At 35.4% G+C, this 22,378-nt stretch overlaps 3 protein-coding genes across 3 annotated transcripts; 2 read left to right on the forward strand and 1 right to left on the reverse strand.

The window, feature by feature from the left end:
• The first annotated feature begins 475 nt into the window (after window positions 1–475).
• Window positions 476–8,031, forward strand: MSH2 (MUTS homolog 2). Its single transcript, XM_086257293.1, has 13 exons — window positions 476–599; window positions 718–767; window positions 1,311–1,343; window positions 1,792–2,865; window positions 3,278–3,832; window positions 3,905–4,015; window positions 4,137–4,226; window positions 4,334–4,405; window positions 4,669–4,779; window positions 5,850–5,976; window positions 6,364–6,566; window positions 6,801–6,953; window positions 7,688–8,031. The coding sequence occupies exons 1-13, from the start codon at window positions 551–553 to the stop codon at window positions 7,886–7,888; spliced, it is 2,829 nt and encodes a 942-aa protein (XP_086113419.1). The 5' UTR covers window positions 476–550; the 3' UTR covers window positions 7,889–8,031.
• A 2,359-nt stretch (window positions 8,032–10,390) lies between these two features.
• On the forward strand, window positions 10,391–18,044 carry LOC147275169 (Transmembrane Fragile-X-F-associated protein). The gene is made up of 14 exons (XM_086228557.1): window positions 10,391–10,812; window positions 12,462–12,552; window positions 12,691–12,775; window positions 12,990–13,074; window positions 13,826–13,895; window positions 14,253–14,322; window positions 14,730–14,775; window positions 14,904–15,153; window positions 15,236–15,441; window positions 15,621–15,695; window positions 15,970–16,039; window positions 16,257–16,337; window positions 17,495–17,574; window positions 17,664–18,044. The coding sequence occupies exons 1-14, from the start codon at window positions 10,694–10,696 to the stop codon at window positions 17,740–17,742; spliced, it is 1,407 nt and encodes a 468-aa protein (XP_086084683.1). The 5' UTR covers window positions 10,391–10,693; the 3' UTR covers window positions 17,743–18,044.
• A 329-nt stretch (window positions 18,045–18,373) lies between these two features.
• LOC147275170 (leucoanthocyanidin reductase-like) lies at window positions 18,374–22,182 on the reverse strand. Its single transcript, XM_086228558.1, has 5 exons — window positions 21,692–22,182; window positions 21,408–21,548; window positions 20,454–20,691; window positions 19,333–19,536; window positions 18,374–18,971 (listed from the first exon to the last, which is right to left on the reverse strand). The coding sequence occupies exons 1-5, from the start codon at window positions 21,896–21,898 to the stop codon at window positions 18,691–18,693; spliced, it is 1,071 nt and encodes a 356-aa protein (XP_086084684.1). The 5' UTR covers window positions 21,899–22,182; the 3' UTR covers window positions 18,374–18,690.
• Between the last annotated feature and the right edge of the window lie 196 nt (window positions 22,183–22,378).

Raw genomic sequence — 22,378 nt, forward strand, 5'->3', positions numbered from 1 at the left:
GTAAGTCTAATAGCATGCAAGAAAAAAAGAGAGAAAGAGAGTAGAACAGGAAGAGGAGACTCCAAGTTGGAAGAAATTGGAGACTTAGTTGGAGAGGAGTACGTAGAGACTTCTTTTTTTGGTTTGCTTAAAAAAAAAGTAGACATTTTTTTAATCGCTTGGAAAATATAATATAATCGTACTATTTTTTTATTTATCAAAGTAGACATAATATATGATATAATTGTACTTTACTTTTTTCTTTTTTGAATGATATGGTCCTACTTCAAAACTATTTGTGATGCATACAACATCGGCCCATTAAAAATATAGGTTAATTAGATCGAGGAATCTACCGGCCCGGCCCAACCAATCCCGTTCAGCTCCATAGGAAGAATCACGGAGAGCGTGGGTACACGCGTCCCTCAAAAAACCCGCTACTCTTTCCCGCCAATCCCCAACCCACCCAAGTACCCAACCCCGTGTATAAAGTATAAACCCACTTTCAGAAGAGACTTCAACAGTCCCATTTCTGTCTCAGAGCGAAGCAAACCCTAACAGCAAACCAGCAATGGATGCCAATTTTGAGGACCAGAGCAAGCTTCCGGAGCTTAAACTAGGTAAGCCGAGAAAACCAAAAACAAAAACCCTAGCTTTGCATTTCGACTAATTATTATTATTTTTTTTCATAAGCATTTTTAATTTAGTTTTTGTATTTACTCGTTGCACTTTTGTTAGATGCCAAGCAATCTCAAGGGTTTCTCTCGTTCTTCAAAACCCTCCCCCATGTGAGTATTTCTATTTCTGGTCCATATGGGTGCGTCGCTCTGGTATTGTTAAGTTTAGATTGTGAAGTTTAATAGGAAACATACTCTTCTGTTTACTTGCTTGAAAATGAAAGGGAAAGGGAAGTTGAAAAAAAATTGTGGTTTTATTTATTTATTTTAAAAGTCGTTCACTTATTTATTTGGAAAAACTTGGCTAGAATGAACTTAAAATTAAGTTTTGGTTTCATTTCGTTGCATTTTCTTTGTGATTGAATATAATCACTAGGCTCTTTTAGCTGCTTAGGAAATGTAGGAAAAGAAAACCGAGAAACAAAACGAAGTTAGTAGAATTCTGAATATTTGGGGCACTGGTGTTAGTTGCTATAAAAAAACACAATATTGGGAATCAAAATTGATGGAAACCAAAAATTCAAATTGAACTCCCTGATGTCTTCTTGGTAACTTAAACATGGTTTAATAATGTGCGAGCGTGTGTCTGTCTATATATAATTTATTGGAAGACTTATGTTCTAATTATTTGGTTTTGGTTTGTTTCTGTTGCAGGACTCAAGAGCTATTCGATTGTTTGATCGTCGGGTCAGTTTGTATTCCAACTCTCTTTTATGAATCCTCTCTCCCCCCCTCCCCCCTCTATTTTCTTCTCTATTTTCTCATATTTTCTCCTGTTTACTATGTTTTTTATTTCCTGGCACACTTGCATATGTGCATATTTTGAGTTTATATGATCCATACTTTATGTTTGGTTGTATGTCAATATTAAGAAATAGGTATCTTATCTTTTATCTGGTTTCTATGCCTAATTTTGGGCAATAGAACTCTCCTATCCTATACCGCCTACCATAGTTTCAGTACTGCCTATGACTTGTTACCTCAATTAGTCTTTCCCGGTAACTAGGATTTTTGTGAAGATTTCTCTTTATTTTGTAGGTTCCTATTAAGTCCCCCCCTCCCCCTCCCTTTTCTCTCCCTTATTCTCTGAAAACATCATTTGCTTGCCGTTCTTCCTAAATATGTAATATTTCAGGACTACTACACTGCTCATGGTGAAAATGCTACTTTCATTGCAAAGACCTACTATCGTACCACCACTGCTTTGCGACAATTGGGTAGCGGATCTGATGGCCTATCCAGTGTGAGTGTTAGTAAAAATATGTTTGAAACAATTGCCCGTGATCTTCTACTGGAAAGAACAGACCATACTCTTGAGATTTATGAGGGTAGTGGATCAAGTTGGAGACTGTTGAAAAGTGGAACGCCTGGAAACCTCGGCAGTTTCGAAGATGTTTTATTTGCCAACAATGAGATGCAGGATACCCCAGTGATTGTTGCACTATTGCCTAACTTTCGTGAAAATGGTTGCACTGTTGGGTTAGGATATGTTGATCTAACTAAACGAGTACTTGGATTAGCTGAATTTCTTGACGATAGCCACTTTACAAATGTGGAATCAGCTTTGGTTGCACTTGGTTGCAAGGAATGCCTTCTTCCCTTAGAGAGTGGCAAAACCAGTGAAATTAGAACTTTGCATGATGCATTGACTAGATGTGGTGTGATGTTAACTGAGAAGAAGAAGACTGAATTTAAGATGAGAGATTTGGTTCAGGATCTCAGTAGGCTTGTCAAAGGCTCTATTGAACCAGTTCGAGATTTAGTTTCTGGCTTTGAGTTTGCACCTGGTGCATTGGGGGCATTGCTCTCTTATGCAGAACTGCTTGCTGATGAGAGCAATTATGGAAATTATAACATCCGAAGATATAATCTTGACAGCTATATGAGGTTAGATTCTGCTGCTATGAGGGCACTTAATGTTCTTGAAAGCAAAACTGATGCAAATAAAAATTTCAGTTTGTTTGGTCTTATGAATAGAACCTGTACTGCTGGAATGGGTAAACGCTTGCTTCACATGTGGCTAAAACAGCCTTTATTAGATGTAAATGAAATCAATTCCAGGCTAGATTTGGTACAAGCATTTGTGGAGGATCCTGCGCTTCGCCAAGATTTGAGGCAGCATCTGAAAAGAATCTCAGACATCGAGCGACTGATGCACAATCTTGAGAAGAAAAGAGCTGGTTTGCAGCATGTTGTAAAACTTTATCAGGTAGAATCTTATCTTTTACAGCTTGATTATTTTGTAAGGTTATCTGCAGTGTCTACTTGTTTTTGGTATGACCATATAAATGTATACTTTTTCTAGACAAGCAGCCAAAGAGAACCATTTCCTTTGTCATCTCTGTCTCTATATGTGTGTGTGTGTGTATTTCTATCTCTTTTTTTTTTTTTTTGCTTCTCTATCCAGCTAACTGATATTGTTCCGTAGTGCTTTTCTTTGGTTTTTTTACTGTCCTTATTTAAGAATGATGGGATCTTGGCTGTATTAAAAGAAAAGTGATGATTGATCTTCAAAAACATACTTTCAGCCCTGTCAAGTATAATGTCGGTAAACTGTACTTAATTGTCTAATAGTTGTAAGTAACTATGCCTTTAATTTGATTCTCATTTTTTGATTGCAGTCAAGTATAAGACTTCCATACATTAGAAGTGCACTAGAGCGGTACGATGGACAATTTTCCTCGCTGATCAAGGAAAGATATTCAGATTCCCTTGAGTTATGGACTGATGATGGTCACCTAAATAAGTTCATTGCTCTAGTGGAAGCTGCTGTCGACCTTGATCAACTTGAGAATGGAGAGTACATGATAGCATCTAGTTATGATCCTGCACTTTCTGCACTAAAGGATGAGCAAGAGAAGCTGGAGCACCAAATACACAAGTTGCATAAAGAAACTGCTAATGATCTTGATCTCTCTCTAGATAAGGGTTTAAAATTAGATAAAGGCACACAATTTGGACATGTCTTCAGAATCACCAAGAAGGAAGAGCCAAAAATAAGGAAAAAGCTCAACACACAATTCATTGTCCTGGAAACCCGAAAGGATGGAGTGAAATTTACTAACACAAAGCTTAAAAAGTTAGGGGATCAGTATCAAAGAATACTTGAAGAGTATAAGAATTGTCAGAAAGAGCTGGTTAACCGAGTTGTTCAAACTGCAGCAACTTTCTCCGAGGTAGATATACTTTAATATTTCTTGTGCTTAATCCTGTCTCTTGTTCTGGATTAAAGGATTTTTCACCTCCAGGTGTTCTGGTCTGTAGCTGGGTTGCTTTCTGAATTGGATGTCTTACTTAGTTTTGCTGATTTGGCTTCTAGTTGCCCTACTCCTTACACTAGGCCAAGCATCACTCCATCGGTAATTAGTTACTTGTTATGTGCTTTAATATTTATTTTCTTAGAGAATAATGATATTCTTTTTCCTTCTTAGTAAATTGTATGTATTGACAAAATAATTATTGTCTTATTGGCTATAACAGGATGAGGGAGATATTATATTAGAAGGGAGTAGGCATCCTTGCGTGGAGGCTCAGGATTGGGTTAATTTTATACCCAATGATTGTAAACTTGTGAGTATTCATGAAACCCGAGAAAAAAAATTGCAAAAGAAAATTTTTTGGTACCTTTGTTGGCTCAAGTGTCTCATCATGCGCTCTTTATTATTCCTGCTTGTCAGGTGAGAGGAAAGAGTTGGTTTCAAATCATTACAGGACCCAATATGGGTGGAAAATCCACATTTATCCGGCAGGTGTGATTTTATTGACTTGGTCAAATGCTTCTTCCTACTGCTTTCATCAGCATACACATTTCCTTGTAACTATGACATTCTCTCAAGCATACTTTACTCTCTTGCTGTGGTGAATATCTTGCACTTAATATGTGTCTCATGCCACCAAATTGGACACCTCACATCCATTGCCAATACCAAAATCTTTATCAGCTGTTGTTGCATATTTCACGAAATCCTATTTAATTACTTTTAACAATTCACAGGATTTTGTTTGCTGGCAGGTTGGTGTGAATATTCTAATGGCACAAGTTGGTTCTTTTGTTCCTTGTGACAAAGCTAGCATTTCTGTTCGTGATTGCATTTTTGCTCGTGTGGGTGCTGGTGACTGCCAAGTGAGTTCCATGGCATATTCTCTTGAAGTTTGAACTTCTTAAAAATGGAAATAGTAATATAAATTGATTCCACGCGGGTTGCATGTTATGCTATTTAACTGATCTTTTAAATCTCTCTAGTCTTAGTTCCTGCTGTCTATTGCTTGTAAAAGTTTCCTTTAATAACAGACCTCATGAATTGGTCTCCTATATTTGGTGGTTTCTCTTACATTATCAAAGATAAGGTTCTTTGCTGGACTCAAGGAACTGAGGCAGCAGTTACAGATTTTGAATGATGCCTGGGTGGGTGAGGACCAAGAGATAAAAGAAAGAGTACATTACTAAAAGATAAAAGGAACTAGTAACTTATGTTTGGTTTCAACATTTATATAAAGTCAAAGATTTTGAGCTTGTTTTCCTTTTTAAATTTTTAAGTCGCAATAATAGTTGGCTCAACCTTGGAATAAAATATAATTGCACTTATCTGTCATCACATATTATTTATCGTCCATGTGGTAGTTCTAACTATCATAAATTCATAATCATTAAGAAAATAATTGAACCCTTTGGCTTTGGCTTAAAATTTGACCTGGTGAATTGTTGAGTGGATCAATTGATTAAAAGGCTGATGTTTATTTGGATCAACTTTATCAATGTCCAACATGGTTGAACTTGAACCCAACGATTATATAAGGGTGTGGATGACGTAAAAAGCTTAATTGCACTTGCCAACTTACATTTCTAGAACAATCTAAGATGAAAACTAGTAAGCAGGATAGTTCAACCAATTCTGTTTTATCCTTGTCCTACATGAGTTAACTGGTAAGCAGACCATTATATGCATGTAGCTTCTCTTGAGTCCTTAACTTTGAGCAACATGTCCAGGTGACTGCATGGCTTTTCAAGGCATTAGTGGTTACCACTACTCACTTAAACCTATGTTGAATCTGTTGTCTGGCAAGTGTTCAGTTATCTTACAATATTTTATACAACTGCTTGGAAACTATTTGTTGATTTTCTATTAAAGGAGTATACAACTTTTTTTTCCCTGTTATGGAAAATTAATTGTGTGTATTATTTCTTCTTTCTAGCTACGTGGAGTTTCTACCTTTATGCAAGAAATGCTTGAGACTGCATCTATACTGAAAGGAGCTACAAATAAGTCACTGATAATCATTGACGAGTTAGGCCGAGGGACATCAACATATGATGGATTTGGTTGGTTTCACTCTTGAACCTTTTCTCGATGGATCAATATTGTCTGTTTCCCTTTGTCTCATGGAAAAAGAAAGGATCCATTTATTAAGTGTTGCTCTCACACAGAAATACAGAATTGAATAATAGTGGTGGAGGATGTAAATGATGTTAATGTTTGTTCTGAGTGATGGATTTTCATGTGCATTTTCTGTGGGAAATTTTCATCCTATGGGGTTGTGGGATTCATATAATTGGTGTTTTTCTTAGATCTGTCTTTTGAAGAGTTTGCATTTGTTGAAGACTTTGATGATCTAGTTGTGCTTTTATTAGTGTTGTACCATAAAGTTTAGTTACACTTAATATAAAGGTTTATTGCTTTGTCTTATCGATATTTATTTTGGTGCTCAGGTTTAGCTTGGGCCATTTGTGAGCACCTTGTTGAAGTGATTAAGGCACCTACTTTGTTTGCAACCCACTTTCACGAATTGACTGCATTAGCTTATGAAAATGCCGTTCATGAGCCCAATATGAAGCAAATTGTTGGTGTAGCAAACTATCATGTTAGTGCACATATTGACTCATCAAGCCGCAAGTTGACTATGCTGTACAAGGTAGATGTATTCTCTAATAGTTTCTTACGTTTTTAATGATGTCTTTTCCAGGTTCACAATTAGTAGAATTTTGTGGAATTAACACCTTAAAGAAAATTGGAAGCAGATGTAACTTTTGTTTGGGATTTTCTACAATGTTTCTTCCATCTTGTCCTTCATTTTTACGCTAGTGACTATATCTTGGTTGAGCAAAACTAAACCCACTCATTTTGGTAATGTGATCATACTTCCCAGGTTGAGCCAGGAGCTTGTGATCAAAGTTTTGGTATCCAGGTTGCAGAATTTGCAAACTTTCCTGAAAGTGTTGTTTCCCTTGCTAGAGAGAAGGCTGCTGAGTTGGAGGATTTCTCACCTACTGCAATAATTCCAAATGATGCTAGAGAAGAGGTGATGTCTATGCTGATCTTAAAATATTAATAACAAGGCTATAATTTCTTTTGTTGCCTCACTCTGGTTGTTGATACAAATCTGTTATAGGTTCATGTCTTTGAACTCTTAATGAATACAGTGCTAGTAGGACTAGTGTGGTACTGTAAGAGTTGATCCACTGATCACATCACACCAAAATCATAATTATATAAAACTTCAAGCATCATCTTTCTATCTGAATCCACATTATATTAGCGCAAAGAATCTGCACTTAAGCAAGAAAATGATGTATTTTCATATTTGCTTAATTATCGGATTTCAATCAATAATCTTACATAATCTGATAATCTTCTCCTCCCTCTGTCTTTTTATATCCTGTTCAAATCCCATAAAACAATTATGGTTGGTAGGTAAGTGACCTTTGGGCCTATTGCACAGCCTCTCTGTAAGAATAAGGGTGGAGAGTATATTGTACACATAGGATGCGCATGTAAAAAGAAAATACATAATTGTACACAAATTATGAGGCACTTTCAGCACTTAGTACCTTGTAAGATTTTCCAATTTTGCAAAAGCCACACACTCATAATGGAATTCCTGGAAAAACTATGATTTCCTATAAATCTTGTGATATAAATCCATATTTATGTAAGTTACTAAGTTGGTATGAATGTATAATTAATGTCATATTATCGTCAAGGCATACTACTAGGTTGGTAGGTATTATCTGATTCTATAATCACGATTTACAGGTTGGATCCAAGCGTAAGAGAGAGTATGATTCTGATGATATGTCTAGAGGAGCTGCTCGGGCACGCAAGTTTCTGAAGGAGTTTTCCGATATGCCATTAGAGACAATGGATTTAAAGCAGGCTTTGGAAAAAATTAGCAAGATGAAGGATGACTTGCAAAAGGATTCAGTAAATTGCCACTGGCTCCAGCAATTTTTCTAGTTCTTCTTCAGATGGGAGTAAATTATATTTTGGGAGGTATGTAAAGCTCGTCTATGTAAATGAGTTGTGTTTCAGTGCCCCAACAATTTTGTCTGTATGAAGTCTTAAATGCCACTGTAACAAGCATCTGATATCGGTGTATCTTTGGTTAGAAGGTCTATTGCAACTTTGGCTTCTCAATGAAAGACATAAGTAGATGATCTTCAAACTGTTATTATGGTGGCTTGTTTTATTTACCAAAGGAAAATATAGCTAGTTGGTAAATATATATTCCTATTTGAAGACTTGATCACCTGAAAGTGACATTAATATGTTAAAAAAAGAAAAAAAAAGAAAATGACGTTAATATAAGATTATTTTTGGAGGATAAGAATAACGCTCAATTATATATAATTTGGATTCATCTTTCTCCTCAAGAGATATGAACTGGCAGCCTGACAAATAATCCAAGTGTCAAGCTCTTGAATCTCCTCGCAGTAGGCCCCGGGCCCAGTACTTGTAGACAAGCTTCTATGTTGTCTGACTCATTCTTTCCTTATCCATTACTGATCATCTGACAGCCTGTATTTCTATGCACGACGACAACAACCTTTCTTTACTTCTTTTTTTTTTTTTGTTGAAAACGACAATCACCTTTGTGAAAGTAATTTGAGAGACATTAAGTCATTAAGAACTTTAAACCTCGACACGTTGCGCGGTTACGATTGGGTAGCTTAAAACATACGGGCTTGGTGCTGTCAAGTTTTCAAATATCATGTTTGGTGGTCCGATTTTCTTTCGTGCTTAGTTTAGATTCTTCTCGTTTCACTATATTCACTTTTGCCAAAACGTGGATGTCCAACACAACATCCAACTAGGGAAACAACCACGTGTCGTTATCAAAATGAAGTGCAATATTTTTCACTTGTAGTTTGAGCTAAATTTTACTTTGGTCTCTATAGTTTCAATTATTATGATATTAATTCAGTAGTTTACAAATTGTTGCAATTTAAAGATATATTAACATTTTCATTAATCAAATCTTCAAATTTATTGTACTTTTTGTCATATATTTTACAAATTATTTCGATTTTGGTCATATACTTTACATACTATTAGAGATTCAATGACTAATTTAGCGAATTAATAAACAAAAATTCTAATGTGTCCTTACATTGTAACAATTTGAAAAATACAGAATTAAAATTAGAGCAATTGAAATTACATAAATAAAAATGAAACCTAACTCAAATTATAGGGACTAAAAGTGAACTTTGACCAATTTGGAATTGGGGTTCTAAGTTGTGATCTTTCTTTAGAGGAGAAATATCACTGGATTATAAGCTAGTTATAATTATTCGCTATCGATCCAACATTATATTATCTCTACATTTAGTGTATATTGTTGATTGCATTTTTTTTCTAAAAAAATAATTACAACACAAAAAAATTTCGATTACAATTCCAACTTAATAATAATAACAGAAAGAGCTTTTAGCTATTTAATTTCTACTAACACATAATTATTAAAAAAAATCTACCAACACATTTAGGTTCTTAAAAATCCCTCAATTTTTTATTTCTTTAATCTTTCAAAACGTTGTTTTTTTATTTTTGTAATATGCACCATGGTCGGCTGGTCGCTGTCCATGGTCATGGCCCATGGGGAGAGGGATAAAGTGGATCATGGGAGAGGGTGGTAGAGTGGATTGTAGAAGGAAGAGAGAAAATATATTTTTTTTATTTTTATAAATATTTACTAAATAAAGGGTGTATATGGTATTATGAGGAAGTTTTTATAATGAATTCAATCATATATATATATATATTAACAATGATGTAACATATAACACATATTGTGATATAACATAGTGAGTTAATAATGATTGAGTTAAACCGTGATTAGTCACGAGGTCAGCCAAGTAGCTCTGTAATTTAATGATCATGAGCAAAATTGTCTCTTTTAAAAATGACCAAATTAGAGTTTCAGTTTATCATTACCATGACTTTCTTTCAGTTTCTTGTTAACATGGCTTTCGTTCTTTGCATAGTACACAGGATCATTAACCGTACCATTTAATTATTTTTTTCCGAAGGCACTCCAGCCAGCCATTTAAATCAAAATTAGTAATATGACTAATATCTATATTTTTTTAGATTTCACATTTATAAACGAATCTATTGTCAGATTGATTTCTAACGAAGCTTAGTGTATTTAACTTTTTTCGTGTGGCGGTCAGCAGAATCAAGTTTTTATAAGAAGATTGTTTTACCCTTTTTGGCAGGTCGAGTATCTATGGATAATGGATATGGTAAGTCGGTAACTCAAACATGCATATTACCACCAGTCTTGCTCGAATTTACAGGGTAAAATAGTCATTCCGCAACACAATTTAGAAAATAAAAAAATAAGTGCGTGCCCCAATCAGAATCATCAGATTAGCTGCTTGAGCAGGGTGAGGCAGTAGCGTTACTTTGCCGTGGAGTGGAAGCAAAGGGCCAAACGCAGAGAGAGAGAGAGAGAGAGAGAGAGAGAGAGGGAGGGAAAGGGGAACAAGTTTTTCTAGAGAGAGAGGGAGAGAGATAGTAAATGCGTTTGTTTTTTTATTCATGAAAGAAGAGAGAGGAAAGAGCGAAAGAAGAGAGAGAATATTTTCCCCTTCGAATGGCGCCCACTGAAACGACCTTGTCTTCCTCAATTCCCAGAATCTCATAATCTCAACTCAATTTCTAGACACAGTGCACAGAAGAGAGCCTTCGATTATTTACATACGTGTTTATATAATTTACAGAGAGAGTGAGAAATAGACGACATCGTTTTCGCCGATGATGAACTGGCGTAGAGTGTTGAAGTCCGTACAGGCCTTAGTAGCCCACTGCCTCCTCTTCACTTTCACGCTCTTGCTCGTTCTCAAGCTCGACCACGTCTCCTCCTACTCTTGGTGGTCTGTTTCTTCTCTCCCTCTCTCTGCGGCTCTCATTTTTGTTTTAATTTGAATGCAATTGGTTTTATTTTTTGGGTTATTTGTGGGGCTTGAGGTTTTGGTTATGGATTTTACTTTTCTGAATTGTTTTGGAGGTGTAAGTTGGGAAAGTTTGGAAATTATTGAATTGGTGAGGCAGGTGATGGGTTTTGTTTGGTTTCATGGATATACTTTCCCATAAATGGTTTGCATGTGAACAGTGTAATTGTCACTGAGAAGAAAGAGAAAGAAGTCGGGAATTTTCTTCTTATGGGTGACAAAATGAATGAAGAACACGCTGTGATATGGTTCAAAAATTGGCAGCCGGTGTGAAAAAAACAAAAAAGAAAGATTACCATTATACATTTATAGTGAAAAAAGCTTTGCTTTGCTTATAGATTGGGAAATAAGTACTGGAGCAGTACACATTTAGGAACAAGGAGGGCCCTTTAATACCAATGTGATTCAAAATTCTTGTTGTTCAATATGATTTCTTATTGTCGTGCACTTCTTTCCGTCTGCATTTCAATAGTATACTAACTGTTTGGTAAGAACTTTGAAGAAGCATGAAAATGAACTATATCAGCCAATAGTTTATAGCCTAATTTATGTGCTACATGCATTAGGAGACGAACTTCCAACTGATAGTGGTATTGGCACCTCTTTGATGAAATTGCCTTCATGAGTGAGCAGGTTGAAGGTTTTTGTTGTGAAGGTTTGCTAGAGAATAGGTGACTTCCATTCATATTCATATATTAGGTAGAACCATAACCTAAGGGCATATCTTTTTGAATTCATTAGTATGTTAGTAGTGCTATTGATTCGATCAAACTCTCATGTTAGTAAGGATTAAGATCTTATTATTATTATTTTTTTTAAACAATGCTAAAAGAATAAATTGTAAGCTTTATGGTGAGTCCTTCATAAATGTCGATGTGATGAAAAATGGAATGTTACTTTCTTCATTTTTCTTTCCTTTTTCTTTTTCCTTTTTTGCCAAACAATAGGATAATAACTTAATAAGTCAATAAATGAACAAATAAGCTCTCTCCTTTATGATCAGATAGTGCTTCCAGTCATAGTATCTTCAACTCAAGAGCTGCTGGTTGAAGGTTGCCAGTTCATGAGTGGTCTGTGTTTTTTATTTATAGGAAGTTCATAAGTGGTCTGTTAATTTCCAATCATGAAACATTGTTATCCTAGAGGGAAGGGTGAGAAAGGTGTAATTTTAGCTGTCTTTGGAGAAATCTTGAGTTCTTTACGTTTGTTTCAGTAATTAAGCCTATAATTCATTAATTAAAAAATTCAGCCTTTGATTAGGGTTTCGGCTTACTGATAAATGAAGATTTTGTTCCAGTCTGTGGTGGCAAACACAGGCTAAAAACCACTCTCTTTCTTTTCTCCTTTTTGATGGATTTTTTGAATATTTTTGATTCACTCTTGCAATGTGATTTGGATGCTTGGAAAAAATGACATTCTTGCAGCCAAGAGGTTGTCATAAATGCAGGCCTCACATGCACAAACAAACATGCAGACCTAAAAAATATATTATTATGTTTATATACTTCTTAATATCATTTATTTTTGCTTAATTTAGATTCATCTCTGAATGTGTTGCCTTTTGTTTGCAGGATAATTTTCTTTCCACTTTGGATATTTCATGCAGTTGTTTCCCGAGGAAGATTCTCATTACCTGCTCCATCAGTTCCACATAATCGTCATGTATGTCATTATGTTTCTTTACGATTCTAGAGATAATTTCAATTACGCTGATACTATATTTTGGTTTGAATATAAAGAACTTCAATTTACGATCAGGTATTGTGAATATGAACCACTAAGTTTTTCTCTGTTGGACAGTGGGCACCATGTCATGCTGTTGTGGCCACACCATTGCTTATTGCATTTGAGTTGCTCCTTTGTATATATCTTGAAAGTGTTTATGGTATGCACCAGAGACCCAACTCCTTTTTTTTTTTTTTTTTTTTTTTTCTTAATAAATTATTTTTGGGGACTGACACCAATTTCTCATGTGTCAAACTGTGAACTCGAACCAAGCGAATTGGCTTAAAAATGAGTTCCTTGTTACTCTAAGGGTTTCATCTTTGCATGATGTCATGAGTCCTAGTGTATTGATTAGTTCATTTTCTTTTGTGCAGTTCATGGTTTTGCAGCTGTTAACTTGAAGGTTGTCTTTCTACCCTTACTAGCATTCGAAATAATTATTCTTATTGACAATTTCAGGTATCTCCTTTGACATTTTTTATTATATGTCGTATCTTGCAGTATTATAGATTACTGATTTTTATAGAGTTCTTGCTTAACTATCGGTTCTAAGATATAACAAATATCATAAAGATTGTTTGGCTAGCATATGATGCAATTTGCCCATTTGGTTGAACCAAATAGAACCTGAACGTTAATGTTTGAGCATTAATGGCCTTAATGTACCTATTTCCTGCCCACATATCCATTGTTTTTCCAATGTAGTTTTCATTTTTCCAGGCCTTGAAAGTAAACCTTTTTAATTTATTTTAGTTGTTTTTTATCTTTAGCTTTCATTTGCGTGGAACAGACCATGACAAAAAGTTTCTTTCATTTCTTTTTTTTTTCAAAAGGTGTGGGTATCATTGATTGTGTCTAATTATTTTTCTCTGCTTGTCTCTCCCCATGCTTAACTATTGTAGTTTTAAATTGTATGTTTTTTCTTAGCTGATAAATCAAAGCCATGGAGAAAAAAATGAGGACATTATGTTTAAATAGAAGTGGTAAACAGGTTTACATGAAATGAATTTGTGATTTATTTGTTGGGTCATAGATAGGAATTACAACGAAAATTCATTTTCGTGTTGTTAGATGTAATTGACAATCTGAAATTATGTATTGTCTTGACCATACCGTCCCTTGTCATCCTTTTTCTTCTTTTTGGCAGAATGTGCTCAAATGTCATGGGTCTATTTTGATGCTTTTTAATTGACACCCATTTATTTAACAGAATGTGTAAGGCTCTAATGCCCGGGGATGATGAAAGTATGAGTGATGAGACAATATGGGAGACACTACCTGTAAGTTTCATTTCATTAGTTGATAAACTGTCCAAGGGTTAGCAAAACCTTGTTTTCTCTGCATGATTTCTGTAAGACTTGATTAGTTCAATTTGTCTTTTGATATCGTGGTCAAATAATTGGGCATATTAGGAAGGCCATGGTTTTAAATGAATTGGATTCTTCCCTTTTGGCTCAAATTCTTATGAATTTTACATAATAATTGGGCATATTAGGAAGGCCATGGTTTTAAATGAATTGGATTCTTCCCTTTTGGCTCGAATTCTTTCAAATTTTACATTTGTTTTACTTCAACTTATTTTTAGAAAGTCAGTTTTGGAAAGTACCATTAATGGTTCGCCATTTTAACACTTGTAGCATTTCTGGGTTGCAATCTCCATGGTTTTCTTTGTTGCTGCTACAATCTTCACCCTGCTTAAGCTATGCGGTAATATCTCTTTACTCCGAGTTCTTGTCGTATGTAACTACAATAAAAAATGCATTCAGTGTCTTCACTTATTACTCATCTATAATATCCTTTTTCTTCATTGACTAAACGATCCATAGAATTCTTGTTTGTATGCTTATATATAAGCAGAGAGAAAAACATGCTCACATGTTTACATTCATAGGTGGAGAGAAAAGCTTTAGTAACTAAAATAAGTAACCAATCTTAAGCCTTTAGTTCTGTTTCTATGGTCAAGATCAAAATACGTAAAAGTAGGCGTGTTTTAATCCTGCATTGGTTACTTATTTTACTTACTAGAGCCTCTCTCTCTCTCTCTCTCTCTGTATATATATAATGCTCTATTTTAGTGATACTGATTAAGATTTTCTGTATATCAAATGTTGCAGGTCATGTAGGTGCTCTTGGTTGGTGGGATTTATTTATAAATTTTGGGTACTTTTTTTGTGCCTCTTCTGCCATATTTCCTATTTAACAGCTACTTTTTTCTAGTGCTTCCCTAAATATTGTGACATGGAAATTAATTCAATTTTTGGTGACCAAAAAATGCATATATTTCACAGTATTGCAGAGTGCTTTTCCTTTCTTGTCTGTACAAAGTGGTCAAATCCAGTGATTCATAGAAATTCTCGCACAAGACAAGCTAGTTCATCTTCTTCAACTATCAGATATCTTGACTGGAACAGCGGTTTAGTAGTTTCAGCTGAGGAGGATCTGCATCAAGATAGAATGTGTGGTCTGCAAGATATTGGTGGGCATATTATGAAAATTCCTGTGATTGGTTTTCAAGTTCTCCTTTGTATGCGTCTTGAGGTATGTTATGCTCCTGAGCTGTGGGTCATGGCGACTCTTTAGGGTATCTTATCAACCAACCTACTGTAATTTCAAATTTCAGGGAACGCCAGATAGTGCTAGACGTATCCCACTTCCTGTGCTCTTCTCTCCTCTTTTTCTACTCCAAGGTGCTGGTGTACTATTTGCTGCATCTAGGTTGGTGGAGAAAATTGTACTTTTACTGCGTAGTGGAGCTGGCACAGGAATATATTTTAGATTTTCTTCTAGAGTTCATGATTGCTTGGGGTTTTTGCACCATGGTTCCAGGTAACAAGTTTGTGTTTGTTTTGTTTGTCTTAATCTCATGTTCCTCGTTTTGATGGGTGCAACTGCTCTTACCTTTTGTGGAAAGATCTTGAATATGCAAGATTGCCTACATATTGAATTTATGTAACTGGTAAATGCAGACTATGGAATAATTTTAATTTGACAATTTCTTAATGCAGGCTACTGGGCTGGTGGTCAATAGATGAAGGCAGTCGGGAGGACCATGCCCGACTGTTTCATGAGGGGGCTTCAGGGTTAGTATAAATAGGGACATTATTATTTGTTTGTGTTGAAATGTCTATTATTGATATCAAAATTATTATTTAGATATCTATGTCCCATTCCCTTTTTATACATATGGTCCCATATAACTAAAAGCATTTGAAAACACAGCTGGAACAGGAGCTTCCCTCCTTTGTCATTTAAGGATCTAGTGGTGTATCATATCTTAGGGCCTGTAGCAAATTCATAAAGCATTTCAGATGTAGAAGCTTGTCTGATCTTTGTATATTTGGTTCTAATATGCAGATACAACACTTTCTGTGGTTATCCACCTGAGATAGTGAAGAAGATGCCTAAAAAGGATCTCACTGAGGAGGTGATCATAATCTTCATAGTGTGTCTTTATTTGTTATTTTGCTAGAGTTATGATTTGTAGGTGTATATTGCCAATTTTTCCCCTCTCTCCCTCCCTTCTGATGATATTATACTAGTGTTTTTTATACTCTTTGTTCTTGTTTTGGCTGATGCCAAAATTAAGTTTTTTTTTTTTTTTTTTTTTCATGTGTTTTTATTTTTGATTTCTAAAATATCAGGTATGGAGACTCCAAGCAGCTCTCGGTGAACAAGCAGAAATCACCAAATACAGCCAACAGGAGTATGAAAGACTTCAAAATGTATGTTGTCTCATCCTGAACTGGTTGTCTCATAGTATTGTGAATATGTGGTTTGAACTTGCCAATTAACTGCTTAATGTATTGTAAAGCTGGCTTTTAAAGCTCCAATTGTTTGCATGTTTAAGACCTTTGTTCTTGTCCTTTGCTGGTTTCACTTTAGGTGATCCAGTTTAAAACCAAAGAATATTTTAAACCTCTTTGAGTTAGACCTTCTTCATTGGGAGTTGTTTTAGCCTATCATCCATCTTAAGTGTAATAATTATCATCAGAAGTTTTAAGTTTTCAATGGTCTGATTCTAATCACATTTAGTTCTGAATTCTTGGACTAATATTTTTATTTTGGACCCTAAACACAACAAATATAGTTAGATCGCGGAGTGACGAGAGAACATGGCTGCATAGAATAGTCGATGTTAGGTTTCATCTTTCAAGGCAATTTTATATTCACATGGATTCAATTAAAGCATGCGTATCCAAGTACAAAGTAGATATGATATTGGTGGCATTGATGACGCTGACATGATCAACCAAGACACAAATATTGGTATCCTTGCCTTTTGCTTGCCTTTTAGTTATATCGTGGAGTAACTAGAGAACATGGCTGCTGAGAACAGTTGATGTTAGGCTTCATCTTTCAATGCAATTATGTATTCACATGGATTCATTTAATACATGCATATCCAAGTACAAAGTAGGTATGATGTGGGTGCCATTGATAATGCTGACATGATCAACCAAGACACAAATATTGGTAATCTGGGTGTCTCCTTGCCTAATGAAATCCATACCAGCTTTGTGTCTAGATACTTTGCTTGACTTGTAGGTTATCTTTATCTCTATGGGGTTGCCATTGATATATTTCTGTTATGACGAGTTAACACAAGGTACAAATTGAAAATGATGGAATGAAGAAACTGATTCTGATATATAAATTATTCCCAGATATAGCATCTCCATGTTATCTGCATCACGTCAATGTATCAAATACTTTGCCATTCTCATATATATTTGTCTTTTGGGTGATATTATCATTTATACGAAATGCAAGATCTATATGTGCATCTTTTATTATGCTAAGTTGCCTGTTCAAATTGGGAACCTACTCCTTGGGTGTTGATATGTGCATGCGTGTGGTTTTCTCTGATACTACTGGTCAGGAAAAAGTGTTATGCCGTGTTTGCTTCGAGGGAGAGATCAGTGTGGTTCTGCTACCATGCAGGCATCGTGTCCTTTGCAGGTACCATCACATGCCTCTATCTCTATGCTTGTAAATTTGTTGTCAATGTGATATGAAACTCATGCTCATTGTTTTGTAATTTTGTGCAGTGCCTGCTGTGACAAGTGTAAAAAATGCCCAATATGCCGTGTATCTATTGAGGAGCGCTTACCTGTGTATGATGTTTAGGTTTTAATTTACCCCACTTCAATTTTTGTATGACATGGAATTGGGGTAAATAGAACTCTGGATGGAAACCTCAATTTAGAACATATTTTAATGCAGATTTTACTGAAACCTCCAGCATGGTGGTGGGTTTTGCTTCTAATTAAGAAAATCAAGGATTAGGTGATACAGGAAACACAGCTGCTTTGACTAAAATTGGGTAGCTTTTTCTCTTTTTCCTTTTTTGTTTTTGTTTTTTGTTTTCTACTTTGCAAATTGTAAATATCCAAGGGGAAATTACTATTATAAGTTTATAACAGATTGTAAGTTTTCACATGCAGAGTATGGTAGGCATTTGGATTACGCCAATATTCTAACTTCCAAGTAATAAAACAAAACATAGATGTCTCTTCGTATCTTTCTAACTTTAGAGAAAAAATCTCAGTGGGCCAGCAAAGAATTTTAAGTCTCAAGATTCTCTTGTTTCTCTTCATTTCGCTCAAATCCAATATAACACACTCTTAATTTTCAAGTGCAAGAGTAATAAAGCATGAGGATGGTCTAATACGTACAGATTCTGAGAGATACACAATAAGATTCATCATGATCACACAGCAAAACTGGGTATAAATTAAAGAAAAAACAATAATCCAAGGAAAGAAATATAATAGATTCCACTATCAAATTATAATGGTTGGAACTTCCTATTTTCATTAGAAACTCAGCAGCAAATATAAATGATTTTTTATTTCCCATCATCGGAACTGTTCACTAACTATCAAATGACCTCAGGTTGAAGTCAAGGTCAAGCACACATAACAACTCAGCCACCCTAAGAATAGGGAGTACAACTACCTCAAATGCAAATTTATTTTCTGCAACATTGGAAAAGTAAAAGATTGGGATGCATTCAATTACGATTTTCCTGACCGAGCAGATAAATAAATATAAAGGAACAAGAAGAATATTTGGTCATGCCGATGCTGAAGTAACTACAAATGCTTCTGGTTTAGCATCTGGCACGATATTGATGCAGTCGTTGACTGTTGACTGGTCGGTCACCTTCGGAACATGATCAACAACCCTTGTGGCAAACTCTTCGAAGCACTCATCCATGGTCCGAAATGGTGCGTCCGGATAGAGACAGCAGACTTCAATGTCATTAGGCTTCTCTATCTCATAATGAACTTGGCACCCCTTAATGAAAATGTCATGTGTGAAGGATGCAACAATACTGTGTGGGATCCGCATCTCTGCAAGTTTAATTAAGCCATCATCAAATTAATCTTAAAGTTGGTTTAATTTTCCTTGTAGCACTCTCGTTGTACGTCTCTATTAAACTTGATATACATGATCGATTCATTGTCTCATATTTTAAATTTTTCAAGATTTAGTAATATATCTAACATGGTATCAATATCAAGTTATAAGAAATCTTGCTGATATGTACCGTTATATGTGGGTGTTGATCTGTGAGCAATGTGAGATTCTACCTTCATCATTACCTTACTATATCCACTTGGGTTAAAATCAATCCTGTAGCATAAGCTAGATTTACTAGCTAGTCACTAACAAAATGATATAAAGCAAGTGGTATATAATTTGGAAGTGAACCTTTAGCAGCAGTAAGTAGGTCGTCCTCTGTAATAGTGACTCTAGGGAGTGTGCGTCCAATCTTCTCCTCCCACAAAGATGCAAGCTGGTTTATGTTCAACAGGTTGCTAGGTGGTCGAAAATGAACAGATTTGTTGAGTGTTCGAACGTCATCGATTGTTTTCATCGTGAACTTTCCAATGTCTGAACCCGCCACAAAGAAAGCTGTGACAATTTAACAAAGTTTTAAATTGAAAAAGACCACAATTATTTAGTTACTTGTTAAATTAATTGTATAAGATGAAACTCAAAAAAAAAATATATATATATATATAACAAGGAAAACAACATAAGGAGGTTTTCTACAGGGAAGAGAAAAAGTGTCTTGAAATTAAGCAATTTGAATATTGTTTTTCACAGTTTAGTACTCTTTCAGGAACTCATGATCAAACTTTTATTGGTTTCTTGCAGTGAAGAAAGAAATGCTTTTGCTACAGAATTTGCAGCAGAAGCTCATTTGACTTTTACCGACAGACCAACATGTCACATCTAAAACTATTTTTGGCTTCTTTTGGCTGCGATTTATGGCTTTTTTCGCCTGCAAATTCTGGCTTTAGCTTCGAATACTTTTCAGTTGTAATTTGTAAACACCAAAAAGTCATGCAATAGATTGTTACATGTCAACAACTACATCACAAATGAAAAAAACAAAAAAAAGAGGGGGCTTATATAGAGACAGGAAAATACCATTTAGCCATGATTTGGACATAAATAATTCGATCACTTACGAATCATTAATCTTCACATACTTGTATAAGCTTTTGGGGTTTGTGCAAATAATTAGTTCGAATTGGATAACATGTTAGAATTATGATAAATTCTTCAATAGTAGAACAAAATAAAAATAGGAGTTAAAGTGAAGGGTGTAATTTTGTAGTGGTATATATTATATATAGAGTAATACTACACTTACCATATTTTTATACCACAATTTCATACCATCTTACATGGCATTCATATATTGGACACTAAAAATTAAAAAATAAAACCTAAAAAAATAAAATAAAATACCCTTCCAGTAAAGTAATGACACATCATATGTGATACATATAATCAAGTAGTGTATAAGGTAGGTAGGTTACCTTTGACGGTGCCATCACCGTAGATGTGGAAGCAATCCAACGGTGGGAGAACATCAGCGGGGTGAATGTTGTCGTGATAAGGCCAACCAGCAATAGAATTGCAGCATATGTAAGTGTAGGGAATGCCAGCAGCCTCAATGGACCTTCTGATTTTTCTCTTCTCATTGTACATAGTCAGCCCTGGCTCTACTGGATCTGCTCTGTCTATGTCATGCCCAAATTCAGATGGCAAAAATCTCTGCATATAAATATACTTATATCATCATCATCATCATCATCATCATCATCATTCATCATTCATGTTCATGCATGTGTAAGCGTAACTTAGTAATTACTAGCTATCTAGCTATAAATTAATAGCTATTGATAATTAATAAATTATTAATTACACATAATAATCAATGTAGTGTCACCAATATTGTACTTTATGAGGCCCAAAACTAAATGCTTTCGGGTGAATTTTCAATTTTTCTATATATATGTTATCTTAAATTAATTCGGACAATTTACATATATATATATATCTACCCCACTTTGATCAGGCGGCTTTATCAAACTTTCTCTGAATTGGGTTTTCTAAATTAAGTTGTTAATTTCCGAAACATATGCATTAGATGTTTTTTTTTTTGGTACAAGAGGGGCCGAAGCCAAAAAAACTTAAACAACTACAGCTCTAGGACAAGGAGTACCAAGAGCATCAGCAGAAAGTAAAGAGCAGACCTCAGGAGGGGGGGAATCAAACCAATGAACACCCAAAGCCCTCCCTACACTTAAGAAGACTAAACGATCAGCACAAAAATTTTGCTCACGATACACATGCCTCACCAAGCAATTAGCAAACCCACCAAAAAGCAGCTGTAGCTATTAGCAAGACTAAACAAAGGATGAGGAACATCAACCTCTTTAGCATTAGATGTTTAATTCTTACTTGCACATAATAATTAATATATATACCTTAACAGTGCCCACAGCTTTTATGGCTTCCACTAAAATGAGCTGGTCTAAAATTCTTGAACCTCCCACCGCTGATATGACAACTTCAATCTTGTGCTCCTTCAGCACTTTCTCCATCAAATCTTGATCATCAATGGAGCCCTAATTATATATACATATCCCCAATTAGTTAATATATCACAATCATCATCATTTTTTTTTTCCTATTATATATATATATATATATCGATCTTTAGCTAGCTAGCTTGAGAGGGAGAAATTAAGAGAGGCATATATATACGTACCTTTATGACTATAGCTCCTCTGTCATGTAAGGAGTTGATAATGGTGGTCTTGGAATTAGGGGCGAGTGGGCCGGGCCGGAGAAGAAGATAGGTGGGGTGGCCTGAGTCAAGGCTAGCTTCGGCAATGAACCGGCCAATGAACCCGGTTGACCCAATGATCATGGTCCTACCCGTCTCCGAAACAATTGGAGCAGTTGTGCCACACATGTTTCTGTTTTAGTGTTGAATTTAAGTTTGGGTTGTAGTACTAAATGTGTATATTAATTGTCAAAGAAAATAAAAGAAAAGAAGAGTTTCGGCTTAATTGTTTTGGGTGTGGAGGCGCACACACACACACCCAATGACTCAAAATAGAAACAGCTAGATCGAGAGATCGAGCTGAGCTAAAAGACTTGAGGCATGCAGTTCATGATACATGGGCAGCTCCCCATTCTCACCAGATATATAACCTAGTGCACATGCACATGGAGCAGGTTTGGTGGATACCATATATGATATGGGTCAATAGATGCATGTGATATTGTTTTCATTTAAGGAAGGTAAAGCTTTGTTTGTGGTGTATGTAGTTGTACATGTACAAGCTAGCTACTATGCATGGGTGTGTGTTGGGAATGTGATTTCTTTACTCATCTTACTAAGATTGGTAGCTAGGTCTGCGGAAAGTGGGTATGATTTAATTGCTACGTC

The sequence above is a fragment of the Dryas octopetala genome, chromosome 9 (genome assembly GCF_963921425.1).
Source record: "Dryas octopetala chromosome 9, drDryOcto1.1, whole genome shotgun sequence".
NCBI classification, from domain to species: domain Eukaryota; kingdom Viridiplantae; phylum Streptophyta; class Magnoliopsida; order Rosales; family Rosaceae; genus Dryas; species Dryas octopetala.

Bases quoted from the DNA above. Each gene is read 5' to 3' on its own strand.
- MSH2 (XM_086257293.1), top strand. From the start codon at position 551: ATGGATGCCAATTTTGAGGACCAGAGCAAGCTTCCGGAGCTTAAACTA. The intron at 1,344-1,791 runs GTCAGTTTGTAT...GTAATATTTCAG, and splicing joins TTCGATTGTTTGATCGTCGG to GACTACTACACTGCTCATGG. The intron at 4,780-5,849 runs GTGAGTTCCATG...TCTTCTTTCTAG, and splicing joins TGGGTGCTGGTGACTGCCAA to CTACGTGGAGTTTCTACCTT.
- LOC147275169 (XM_086228557.1), top strand. From the start codon at position 10,694: ATGATGAACTGGCGTAGAGTGTTGAAGTCCGTACAGGCCTTAGTAGCC. The intron at 10,813-12,461 runs GTCTGTTTCTTC...TTTTGTTTGCAG, and splicing joins GTCTCCTCCTACTCTTGGTG to GATAATTTTCTTTCCACTTT. The intron at 16,338-17,494 runs GTATGTTGTCTC...ACTACTGGTCAG, and splicing joins AGTATGAAAGACTTCAAAAT to GAAAAAGTGTTATGCCGTGT.
- LOC147275170 (XM_086228558.1), bottom strand. From the start codon at position 21,898: ATGTGTGGCACAACTGCTCCAATTGTTTCGGAGACGGGTAGGACCATG. The intron at 20,692-21,407 runs GTATATATATTA...ATTTATATGCAG, and splicing joins AAGCTGTGGGCACTGTTAAG to AGATTTTTGCCATCTGAATT. The intron at 19,537-20,453 runs GTAACCTACCTA...AAATTGTCACAG, and splicing joins CGGTGATGGCACCGTCAAAG to CTTTCTTTGTGGCGGGTTCA.